Consider the following 13368-nt stretch of genomic DNA (forward strand, 5'->3'; position numbering starts at 1 on the left):
CGCCCACTTTACCAGAACTGTTTCAGCCTCAACTGCACTGTTTGTTGGTGTGCCACTCCAGGATATCTGCCGTGCAGCTACCTGGAAGAATACGCACTCCTTTACCAGGCTTGGATTCTGCAGATCGCAGCGACACAGCAGTGGGTCAAGCAGTACTTCCAGTAACGCTGAGCTTTCCCTTTCTTCCCACCATCCTTTACTAGCTATGCACAGTTTGTTCTTTGCACTGTATTCTTGTTGTGCATATACATACTTAATATATAATTTTTGAGCAAAGGTGTTAATGTATCTTGTACATTCTCGACACAATTTAAAACAAATTTGCTTGATAACTGCTATCCAATTTGATTCAAGCATGTGACTCTATGAAAGTTCCAATACTGGAGTTAGAAAATAAGTTATATACCTGTAACTGTAGTTATATAGTATTGGAGTCTTTCATAGATTCACATGTGACCCACCCTCCTCTCCTGGGAAGCTCACATTCGTTTCTCTCTTTCTTTTCTGGGTGTATCTTCTACACCCCTGCTTTGAAAATCTGAGGTACTGGAGTTTCTCACCGGAGAATTCTAGAGGTTGGTGCATTTGGATTGGTTCAAACCTATGTTTGGTCTCTTGTGTTTTTTAAACAATGATTGTTATATTGCTAAATTAAGGGGCCTAGGGCCTTTCTAGCATTTGTTTAAGTTTGCATTGCTATAATAATGTATGGTGGGACTCCCATCTTGATGCGGGGGAATGATTGAAGCATTTGAATCTATGAAATATTTCAATACTGGAGAACTACAATTACAGGTAAGTAACTTATTTTCTTTTATTGACCTATCATCAAACTGTTTCATTTAGGTTGGAACAAAAGCAGAAATGTAAATTGCCATATCCACTATTCATAGTGTATAACTAGCGCAGCTTAGTATGAAGATTTTGTCCTCCCACTTTCATCTGTTGTCTTCGGTAACCACTAAAACATTTTGAGAATTTCTTGCCTCCAACTCATTGAGGACACCAATGCTGACTGGCAGACCGTCTTTATTTCCAGAGTCTAGATGGAAAGAGGGCGCTAAAGTTAGTTTGTGGCTGAGTAAAACCACCACAAGTAAAACACCCTTAAAAAGGGGCAATGCTGTAGGTGTTTAAAACACCACTTGCTTACTAGCATGGGGGAGCAGATAACGCATGTATAATCAAGACATGAAGAGCTTCAAATGCTTGTCATCTTCCTAGTCAACCCCATACATCATATGCCTCATTGCATCACTCATTGGAAGTGCAAGTCCAGTGTATGGAGTCTGGATCTCAATAGGTGTTTTGCTCGCTATCAGAAGCTTAGTGGCACAACGCCCAGACTGGTGTCAGCAACTTCAAATTGGGGCTCTGTTTAATGGTATAGACTTTGCACAGTCCACGTCTGCACCTATGCCCTTCCTTAGATTGAGTGTCCGATTCTCATGCCTTCTTCAAGAGACACACCGAGGCGCTGCTCTAATTACCTTTGTTGGTAATTATCTGGAGACGCACTGATCCTGCTGTTACAGTTTTCCCAGAAATCTTGCGAGTGTCATTTAAATAGTAGGACGGGTTGGTCTATTCCTTGGCAAGTGAAATGCAAGAAAGAAACAGGAATACAAATATCCTAATTAATTGTCATCTTGAATGTATATATTAGCCTCTCCATTACCTTAGAACTGGACATCCACTGTATGTCACGAACGTACATCTGCTATACCTTTTAACTTTAACTCGGTTACCTCATATCTGTGTACGTATTCAGTACCTTACACGCATTCATCTGATTTGAGAAATAAGATTGGGACCACCAAAAGGAAAATATTTAACTCTAGTTATCAAAAATGTTATTAAGCCTTGGCTGAAACAAAAGAAACTACAGATTTCTTCAAATCAGCTGTGATACAAATAAATGTCTTGGGGCATTATTTAGAACTTGGCGGACGGGTTACTTCGTCTCAAAATATAAATCCCATTATATCCTATGGGATTTATATTTCAGCAGACACGATATCAATCACCGTTGTGCCGGAGTAACCCGTCTCCCAAGATCTAAATCAGGCCCTTACTTATAAGAATCATTTACACCCTCCTTTGCAATGTGATCATTTATCAACTAAAGTCACACTGAATTGTTTGCTTATATTTCTCATACCTATGTAGTTAAATATTTACCTTTTCGTGGTTGCATCTCACTACTCAAATAATTTTAATTAAAATAATTTGAGGTTTTAGCTAGAATAGACGCATATACACCATACAGTAACAGAGGCTCTACATGGATTTAGGTTTTCAAATGTATCATTAGAGAGTGGAAGCCCCCTTCATTTGTACACACATTGATATATATATTACCTGGCATGTATACATTTGTAGTATCTTACATCCAGACATCTGGGCTAACTTTTACTAATGCATCTGTACTACCATAGGCTTGTGCAGGCAGAACTGAGTGATCACACAATTGAGCCTTCTTTATGGGCTCTTCTGTTCCCATAGTCTGTTTCCCAAAGGGCTGACTTATGTTGAGGGAGGAGGGCTGGGGCTGGTGCACAGAGAGCAGAATCATCACCTCACCCTCCTGCTTTAGTGTACCTGTAGGTGAACTGAAGGTTTCTTTATTCTCTTATGATGTTTTTTCTTGATGTTACCTTGCAGTGTTTACAAAATAAGCTCCTTATTTACAGCTTTGTTAAAAAGATGTATGTATTTCGTCAGTCTTGGCAGATGTTGTTTGAAATATGACTGTACCTTCCCCCAGAATGTATGCTTCAAGAAGAGCCTTCGTAGAAGCCCCAACTTAGCAAGTCCCAGCTTTATTTGACATGTATTTCGTCTCTGTACTTTGCCAGGAGCCAACATTGAAAAGTCAGTGAAGGACCTGCAGAGGTGCTCTGTGTCCCTGGCTCGCTATAGAATCGGTGTCAAGGAGGAAATGGATGCCTCCATTAAGAAGATGAAGCAAACCTTTGCAGAGCTGCAGAGTTGGTAAGTTATGTTGGGGGTTTAGCAGGACAAGATTCAGGGATTGGGAGGGGCCCTTGGCATCTAGCTTCTCAGTCTCTTGTTTTTTCCATGTGTAAGCTTGGACTGTTTGTGCATTAAGGCTGGGCAAAAGGGTCCTGAGAGTTCAGCGGCTGTGAGTCTATGTGGGGCACTCATGGCTGTGGACCTCGAAGTGTCGTCTGCGCTTTGTGAAGGTGGTGCATTCTTTTATGGCCTGAGGTCCCAAGAGTCTCTTGCTCAGTCGATGGTGGTGTATTAAGATCTTGACTGTTCGTTCTGACACTCTGGCTGCTCTTTGAGTCCATGTGGTGCATTCGCAGCTGAGCTGTACGGTAATAGGCATCTGACTTCTTTGAAGCCCTGTAAAGTGCAATTCAGGTGAACACTGATGGAACGTGTATTGTAGTGACAGAGAAAAGTACAAGCGGTCTTAAGTATGCCCCTACTGCCAAATATTGAACCCTTATACAGGAACATTCCCTGCAACTACGTTTCTACTGAAGCATTAGCATGGGACTTTTGAACATTCTAAACACATGTAAAGCCAGCACATCACTCCCCCTTCCATACTAAACATGAAAATTCAAAATCAATGATAGGACGCTAACTTTGTACAAAACAAATAGATTATGTTACATGTTGACTTACTATTTGAGATACGAGTCGACTACTGGCTCTGATGGCAGAAATATTCTTTCCCATTATCATTTTCTTCTCATTCCTGACCTCCAGTGCATGCTTACCTAAATTCTCACATACCACGTCCTACATTACGCTGGAGCTTCACCAACACCTTGCATCGTCCAGCTCAAACACATCATGCATTTCCTTACCATCAGCACCTTCTTGGTTTTCCAAAATCTACTGTGTAACCATCCTGCTTTCTTCATGCTCACTAGATCACCGTCCTTTAACTTTTCTGTTCTCTTTTTCTCCACTTGCCACAAACTCCCATCCATCCCATGTCAGCTCTTCAGTCTGTTTCCTATCCATTCCTTCTTGAGGACAAAACTTTCATCCCCACTCCTGACACGGAAGATGGCATGTACTGCCTACAGCATATATCTGAGGGTTTATTTTCAGTCTCTTTCATGCACCAATACTTGTTGAAGGTGCTGTTTTATCTTCCTGTTAAAGCACTTTGAGACTACTGCTCTTGTGATAATACAGGGATGCGATTTATTCACATCTTCACATCCAACGACTGAGATTATTTATTTGTGAGAAACTCCTTGGGATTGAGTATTTGCACTCATTTCCTTCCCAATTCCAGTTCATATACTAGGGCACAGTATCCTTTCCAGTTGCATCTAAAATTTGCGCCATTCAGTTAACATCTTGGCACTGCATACATGGAACTTGCTCTCACACATTGAATACCCTCCATCTTTGCTTTTGACCATCTCCTTGGGTTCAAACTTTACTTTATGTCTGGTTCTTTATTCTTATTTTGCCCCCAAGTATACTTGATGATATTGCTCTTTATTTTTTTTGCTGCTCATGGACATTTCCTTCAAATAGTTTGCTGAATTTTCAGTACCTCATGCTATCTCCACTGACTTTTCTAGACTGAAATCCCAAGTACACAAGTTTTGCGCATATAATTAGTCTTGTATCTCAACTTTGAACTCTCATAAATTGATGTTGCAGTCATCGTTCTTATAACCTCTGCATATGCATCAACAGGTTCTCCCGGCAATTGTATTCATTGAGACGTTATATACTTTGTGATACTGCTTTTTTTATGAGGTTGAGTCTTTTAGAAAATGTTTAATACAGTGGGATCCTTGACCACCATACCACAGCTCCCTGGTGTTCCCCGTGGAAATGTTTCAGAATGCCCTTCTTGTTCAAGGCTGTGCCCAAGCAGGGCAGACTTTCCCCGTGCTGTAAATGCTTCTCCAAATAGTGCATCTAAATTTGTTGTGAGTTCCTCTCTTTACTCCTCCTTATCCAATGGCTGAGTGCCTTGCACTGCAAAAAACGGTGCAAGAAGAGTTGCACTTTACACCAGAACTGTGTTCACGCAGAGTTTTCTTAGTAGCTGCTCCCATCTATTTATCCACCTCAAAACCTTTACTGAAGGCAAAACCGTTAAGAATTGCTCTGTGTGTGTTAATGTTAGATGGATAATTGTGCATGTGTATTGTACACCCTTCTAGACAAAGTCTTTTAAGTGTTCAAGCTAGGTAAATGTTCTGCCTAGCGGTTATGTGCGCTTGTTAACTTGTGCACTGCAGCAAACTTGCCTGTCAGCGTCATTGTTTACTCACTGCAGCGTTGCTCAAAATATGTAGATCAACAAAAGAATTGTGTTATCTGTTGTTATGCCACCATCAGAAGGGATTGTGTAGCACGGGTTGCGGTAATTGTGCCCCAGTCTAATATCATATCCTTGCCTCTAGTGTGTCCTTCTCTGCCACCCATAATCGGCCATCCTGGTTGCTGGACATTCAATGTATGCATGTGGTCTCTTTCAAGATGGAGCCATGTACGTGACGCAGTGCTGCATTTGGCATAAGCCCGGATAAATTGGCGTTACTAGTTAATGTGAACTCTTTAGTTTAATGGCAGCGCTTGCACTCTTGTTTTTGGGCACATGTATTGTACAACTACATGAAGCTGAGCTGGGGTTTTCAAAGAAGTTCAGCTAAGATTATGGTGATCTATTCGAGTTTAGCTGGTAAATCTGTGTGTTGTCCTCTGATTAGAAGTTGTACAGTTGGCTGGTTCAGGGCTGTGTGAGGTGTGTTGGAGTGGAGTCTCTCATACACATAAACCTCCTCTTTATTGACACACGCCGTCCGCATCCTTTTTTTTTTTTTTTTTTAAATAGTTTTTATTGACATTTGTCATTTTAATACATTACCTTCCGCATCCTAAAGTGCAAATATTTTCGTACAGACAGAAACATTCAGTATTGCACACAAAAAAAGGGAACGAATTTACAGTAGAATTAGGCTAAAAATTGAAAGGGTAGGGTCGTTTTTTCTATCCATCAAGTATGGTAATAGCATTTTTGTAAAATGTATTTGAAGAGATTACAAGTAAATGATCTGGAAAATAAGTAGATTGTTGAATAAAGGAGCACCGTTGGGATGTATTGCTCCCCTTTTTTAAATGTATTTTTTTAAGCTTTCAGTCGTGCTTTACCTCCAGCGTCAGAAGTATTCTCTCAATTATTCTTTCCTGTTACTAAAAGATTAGTACATTGGTTCTGAAAACAGCATCAGCAGTTCACACTGGGTAATGGAAGATTTGTATGTGCTTAGGTTCTGGAAAAGACTCTTTCCCCCCCCCCCCCCCCCCCCCCCCCCAACAGGAGATATTGTTCTTGGTTTGGATAGAATGTCATATTGCTGGTGATGGTTGCAAGTACCCCTTCTGCACGATATGAGGCACCCACTTGTTGGATGTAATCTCCAGTCATTAGGGCAGGTGGTGCTTGATTCTGCTGCCACTGGGATGGCTATTCTGATTGAAGGGCATACTGAATAGGCTTGAAGGCTGTGGCAGCCGGACGAGCGGGGTCTGGGTAACACGCTGGGCCTGGCTTCCGCATCCTTTTTGAGCTGTTTGGCCTTATCCTCGAAAGAACTGGGCAGGCTGCTGGACAGGGTATGGCTGTTAGTGCTGATACCCAAAGTTGCCTCCTCCACACCCATAGTAGGGTCAGAGGGACTGTTGTTGCAGCCAGGTCGATAAAGAATTCTAAGGGATCTAGCAGTGACCCTGCTCTTGCAATAGTTCTAGAGTGCCGCGTTGGCTTGACACTAAAGAGGCAGGAGCCATTGAAGGGCATGTCGATCAGTAATGACTGGACTTCCCCTGAGATTCTAGTGGACCGTAACCAGGTGCAGTGACACAACGCCACTGTAGAAGCCCCGGCTTTACCCAGAAAGTCTGGTGCCCAGTCCACACCAGATGACTAACTTCCCCGCATCCCTGCCATCCACCAAAGCTTGGTTGAGGATGGCATGGCCCCCCTCAGGTAGCATGGTAAGCAGCTGAGCAACAGAGTGCCACAATGCTTGCAAATAGCGGCCCAAGCGACATGCGTTGTTCAAGGCAATGCTGGTGAAGAGAATATGGATTCCCCATCCAGTTGAGTGGTAGAGCATGCATTTGGGTTGACCTTCGCTGTTGAGGCCTGCACCACCAGGCTCTCAGGAGAGGGTTGCTGGGAGAGAAAAACTGGGTATTCCTGGGCAGGACTGTGTCGACGGGCGATCATTCGGTGCACTGGAGCCCCTATGCAGGGTTTCACCCAGGCCCCTAGGAGCACATCAGTGAGGGCTTCATTAAAGGGGAGCATGGGCTCAGGCGAGCCCGCACCAGGTTGAAAGCACCTCCGTAAAGACATTGGACTTTACTGAAAAGTAGGCAGCTGGAGACAGTACCTCTGCCACCCTGTGCATCACAATGGTAAAAGATGCATCTTCCTCCGAAGCCTGTCCTGGAAGAGAAAGCATGCCAGAGTCTTGGGAGGTATCCTGGTCACTGGCATCACCCAACTCCTCATACCGGTTAGCCAGTCAATTTTTCTTTATTCGGTTATAACATACAAACCATTAAAGTTACGGTTAATATAATCAAAAACCTTTCATGTTTATCCCATTGGACTCCTAGCTCTTACTTCTCCCACAAGAAGACAAACAAAATCTCAGACATTAACATCTGATAAGAGCTGTAAGTACAAAAGTGTGGTCTAAAATGTTTAAAATACAGCTTTTTGAGCAAAGGACGAATAAAGTTATTCCTTAAAGTGCTATACATAGAGCAACACATAATAAAGTGCAATTTTGCTTATTGGGAAACCTAGTCACAAGGGCAGAGTCTGATATCAGAATCTTTTACCCAGACCTTCTGTATTATTAACAAATAATGAAAAAGATTCTTCCTGAAACTTGTCAGTAAATATGTTCGATAATTAGACATAACATAACAAAGATACGTCTCAATTGACAAAGTAGATTTTACCATAATGAATTAACTGACCGAAGGATTTCCATGGCCCTAGTGTGTATCACAGGGCAAAAGATGTGTCTTCCTCGGAAGACTGGCCTAGCCACTGGCATCACCCAGCTCCTCATATTGGTTTTCCTCTTTAGCGTCTTCCTCTAGGGGGGGCATGCACCTCCTTGTCTTCCTCTTCATGGAGGTAGGGCTTGTCAATAGGTGGAATGTTCAGTGGATTGCTGGGCCTGGATGGCGCCAGCATTGAACATTGGGCATTATAAGATCAGCTCGCCACAGGAGATGTAGCTGGGTAGTATGTAGCCGAGGTGGGTGGAGCCACCCGTGGTGGCATCAGCCTTGATCAGATCCCAAGGGCCCGGCTGGTGTCATGGTCAAACCCTCCGACTGTAAACTAGGAGGGGCACCTTTCAGCTCCGTGGAGTTGGTGGGACAAAGTTGGCATGCATGGCATCATAGAATTCCTTAATTTGGGCCTGGAGTGTCGGGAAACTTAGGGCAGGGTGGAGCAAACCTTTACTCCGGCTCCGCAGGTGGAGTGCAGGAACGGGACGTAGAAGCACCAAGTCAAGAGGTTGAAGCCGAAGAACTCTCCGATGCGGTCTTCTTCTTGTGCTTCTTTGACTTACCCAACTTTGACAGCTCCTGGAGTGGCCCCAAGATCTTCCACTGGAACGGTGCGAAGCCTTTTTTTTTTTTTTTGCCGTGCGCCAGGAGCTTCATTGCCCTCTCGCAAATCGCCTTTGGGTGCATTAACTTGTGCTTGGCATTGGCCTTGGCGTCATGTCAGGATCCCTGACACAGACCAAGTGAGGTTTGGACACAGATATCTGCATGTGACAATCCCCGCAAGGCTTGAACCCTGACGGTTTTGCAGGGGACATGTCCCTAGCTTACTGAGACCAAAAGCTCAAAAATGTACCCAACAAAAAGTTGGTGAAAAAGTGACTGAGGTAGCTCTCTGGATCCATGCTGTTGGTACGGAAAGATATGAACTGATTTCATCGCACCGGGGTGGCACCTATATGGGTGCCGCGACATTACTTCCCTCATGAACAACCCCGACGTGGAACAAACTACGCCACCACCGGCACAGAGGTACTGCTTAAGATTTTCCAGATCCAGTCTGATGCCTGGGGAATTATCTAAGCTGATGAAGCTGCAGTTGGAGAGTTTCTACCAGAATAATGTTACAGAAGGTAAGTATCTTGTTCTTCTCATACACTAAAAGAACATGTGCTAAAAGTAGATGCACAACAGCCCACAAATTGCACACATTGACCTGAAAATACACTGTTTTACCTCTAGTGCAGGACCTAGACAAGACACTCTTGGAAACATGATCTGAAAGTCTGCACACAATGGTAATCTATATTGATTGGAAGAATACCAGGGTGCCAGAGATTCTCCACATGTGATCTCTCAGATGTAAAAAGTTTGAGTTTATTAGCTTGTGAGAATTACCTTGACTGAGGAAACGTGTAAAATGCTATTTATCCAGTATTGGGATATCTTTCATAGATTCACATGCCTGAATCATTCCCTGTCGCCGAGGCGGGAGTCCCACGGTAAATACAAAAGTAGTGCCAAACAATAATAGTAGTAGTAGAACCGAAAATAAAAAGGCCTGAGGCCTAGATCTTAGCAGCCTATCTACCTCATTATGCCAAAAGAACCAAACAATTGGTACCAATCCGCTATCACCACACTCTAGAACACTCTCAGCAGAGCCAGTTCTCCTCAGATTTTCACCGCACGTCATGTGGAAGGGAGTCTCCCTGAGTGCCGCTCAGTTTTTTCTTCTTTATTCCATGATGTCTGACAAGAAAGCCTTGTTCAAGTACTGCAGAACCTGCGCCAAGAAGAGAGTCCATGTTGATGACCACCATATGGACTGCATCTACTGCCTCTACCCTAAACATGAGGCAAAAGAATGCAAAATTTGCCGGACCTTCCCTACTAAGACTCTTAGGGATAGGGAGGCGAGAGTTCTGTTATGGCTTAAATCCTCTTCGGCTGAAGAGGATGATAGATCCTCAACTTCCAGCAAGAGAGCTAGGTCTCAGGACCACTCTTCAAGCGAGGGTAAAAAAACACCATAAATCTTCCCACTCTACTTCTGGCCCTTCTCAGAGCGCTCCTCTCATCTCCTCTGGGTCAGCGCCCTCTCCTCGGGACTCTGATCTCAAGTACTCTAAAAAGACGTCTACAAAAACTGTGAGTAAAAGCCTTTCAAAATCTCTGGCTTTCCCTCCTTCGTCGACGATTTCTGTCACTTCTTCTGCTCCTTCGTCGACGGAGACGGTCTGGACGACGTCTATCACCTTCCTATACTGTCGACGAGGATTACTATCCTGTCAAAGAAACCCGTCGTCGAGGAATCGTCGACTAAGACCTTGTCGACGAAGTCAGCGTCGAAGTTCACATCGACGACTTACCGTCGATGAAGCCTCCACCGTCGACGAGAGTAGTATCATCGACGAAGACGCAGCTGGTTACTACCCCGTTGACGACACCGTCGACAACTGTTCTGTCGACGAAGGTCCCGTCGACATCAAGCCCGTCGACGAAGGTCCCATCGACGTCGAGCCCGTCGACGATGATCCTGTTGACGACAAATCCATCGAAGGAGAGCCCGTCGATGACAAATCCATCGACTGGGGATTTACCTGTTCCGTCTGCGGCACCTGCATTGCCTATGGCTCCTACTCATTCAACACCTGTTTCATCTAGGAGTTTTCAGCTCAAATCATTTCAAAGACATGAATATAGCAATATTTCACCGCTTACTCCCTCACATCTCCTGGAAACATATGTGCAGGAAGAGGATGATGATTACGAGGACGAAGAGGATGAAGGACCATTTGGGATAGCTCATCATCCTTCGGAGCTACACATCAAATGTCAGGATGATGATGATGATGAAGAGGAGGAGGATTATCAAGAACAATATTATCAAGAGGACATTGTCGTCCCGCATCACAGAGTTTACCATTGACAACCTCGCCAGAGTGAGATGAGCCATCTGCCTCCAACTCTAATACAAGAACTGCAAGCCATGCTAGCAGATTATAGACCGCGTTTTCCCCCAAAGCAAGTCATTCTACAAGTTCCACCATCACTTGTGCCGTTTCCGGACACTTTGCCTTCACCTGACGCTCCTGTTCCAACACCTCAGCTTCCAGACCCTCCTCAAGACCCTCATCAGGGTCAGGACACGTCCTCCGAAGAGGAAGTTGAAGAGGGTGAACTTCCAGAGACCATTCTGGCAGATCCTTGGGTTTCTTCTAGTATCCCTATCCCTTCACCACCGACTCCTCTACCATCTGATTCACCCCCAGAAGATATAGGGGGGATTTCATAATCTAATGCAGCGAGCTGCTGCTAGATCTCAATTGCCTGTCACGGTTGAACAAACTGAATGCTTCCTACATGATTTTAAGGAGGAATCCAGAAAGATTTCGAGGGCTGTCCTGATAATTGATTACATCTGGAAAGAAGGGATCAAAATCATAAACTCCTGCATCTGTGCCAGCAGTGCTTCCACGGATAGATAAGAAATACCGTGCTCCGGCCAATAGTCCATCCTGTCTCATTGGCCATCCTCAACCAGATTCGGTCATTTCCCAGGCTTCCCAGCAAAGATCTAAGAACCCGGCAACACCCATTACTACACCGCCGGACAAGGAAGGGCGTCGTCTTGATTTGATCGGCAAGACGTTTTTGACAATGGCAGCTGCCTCCATCAGAGCAGCTAACTCCCTAACAATAATAGGTCGTTACGACCGCCAAATGTGGTCGGAGATGGCTGGACTTATTGAGCTCATTCCGGAAGACAAGAGACAGGAAGCAAGAAACATTCTATTAGAGGGAGAGCGCGCGGCATCTGAAACCATAGATTGCGCACTAAACATTGTCAATACAAATGTTCACCAGCTGGCTGGTGCGGCAGTACTCAGACGCCAGGGTTGGCTTAAGGCCACCACTTTCAGACCCGAAGTCCAGACAAAAATATTGGACATGGCCTGTGATGGCGAATCGTTGTTCGGAAAACACATCGATGAAGCCCTCCAGGCAATAAAAACTGATCAGATACGGCAAGATCATTGGGTTCATTGCGGTACAAACGCGGAACCTTCATAGGCGCAAGGGGGCCTGGGTTTTCCTCTAGAGGAGGATACCAAAACCAGCAGAACAGACAATACCAGCCCCAATATAGACAAAATTACCAATCTTCATACAGGCAATCCAACACGTCTGGTTTCTCTCGTCAGGCCGGTCGCAGACGACCTCAAAATCAAGGACGGGACGCCAACAGAAAGCAGTGATCTCCGCAGGGTGCCTACTACACCTATTCCCCATCCGGCGGGCACGAAAATTTCAGCATTTCTGGACAAGTGGCAAGAAATTACCTCAGATCAATGGGTTCTAGACCTGGTGAACAACAGACATACCCTAGAATTTGTCACCAAGCCACCCACCACTCCGCCCAAGGGACCCCCTCCCCCTCGTCTTCACTTATTATTCAAAGAAGCTTTAACGATGCCCCTCCAGAATGCAATAGAGAAGGTTCCATCACATCAGAAACGGACAGGTTTCTATTCCTGATTTCTTCTAATCAAAAAGAAATCAGGGGAATGGCGCCCGATTCTAGACCTTCGCAACCTCAACAGATTCCTAAAAAAACAAGGATTTCGCATGGTCACACTTTCAGAGATTCTAGGTTGTCTCAACAAGGGAGATTTTATGGCTTCTGTGGATATGGAAGACGCTTACTTCCACATCCCAAACATCGCAAATATCTTTGCTTCACTGTGGCTGGCGCCCATTATCAGTTCAAAGTGCTCCCGTTTGGACTAAAATCGACTCCAAGGATCTTCACAAAGTGCCTAGCTCCTGTAGCAGCAGTGTAAAGATCCCGGGGAATCCAAGTATTGCCGTATTTGGACGATTGGTTAATAAAAGGTCCTTCGGAACGAGCAGTCAAGATGGCCATTACAACATCTCTTCATCTTTTCAACTCTCTGGGGTTAACTGTGAACAGGAGCAAATCTCAGTTACGCCTGATGCAGGTCCTTCCATTTCTTGGAGCTCTGCTGGATACGGTCCAGTGCAGGGCATTATTATCTCATGAACGACAGGTTTGTCTTCAAAAGCTGGCAATTCTGATTTCCAGAAGAAAGTCAGTTTCTGTCCGCATGTTTGCTTCACTCCTGGGGATGTGCTCGTCGGCAATAAATCTCGTCCCTTTGGCAAGACTCCGAATGAGACCTCTACAGGAGGAGCTACACCTTCAGTGGCAACAGGCTGTGGGTTCCTTCGACGACATCCTCAGAGTCACACCACGCATGAAAAACGCTCCGCATTGGTGGTCACTGT

At 44.6% G+C, this 13368-nt stretch overlaps 1 protein-coding gene across 4 annotated transcripts in view; it reads left to right on the forward strand.

The window, feature by feature from the left end:
* Positions 1-13368, forward strand: part of SPATS2 (spermatogenesis associated serine rich 2) — a 432511-nt gene that overhangs the window by 292876 nt on the left and 126267 nt on the right. For all 4 annotated transcript variants that reach the window (XM_085600260.1, XM_085600261.1, XM_085600259.1 and 1 more), the window contains one exon: positions 2859-2994. In XM_085600260.1, coding sequence (XP_085456386.1) covers positions 2859-2994 — 136 coding nt within the window. The remainder of the gene's footprint in view (positions 1-2858; positions 2995-13368) is intronic.

The sequence above is a fragment of the Triturus cristatus genome, chromosome 4_2 (assembly GCF_964204655.1).
Source record: "Triturus cristatus chromosome 4_2, aTriCri1.1, whole genome shotgun sequence".
Taxonomy (NCBI): domain Eukaryota; kingdom Metazoa; phylum Chordata; class Amphibia; order Caudata; family Salamandridae; genus Triturus; species Triturus cristatus.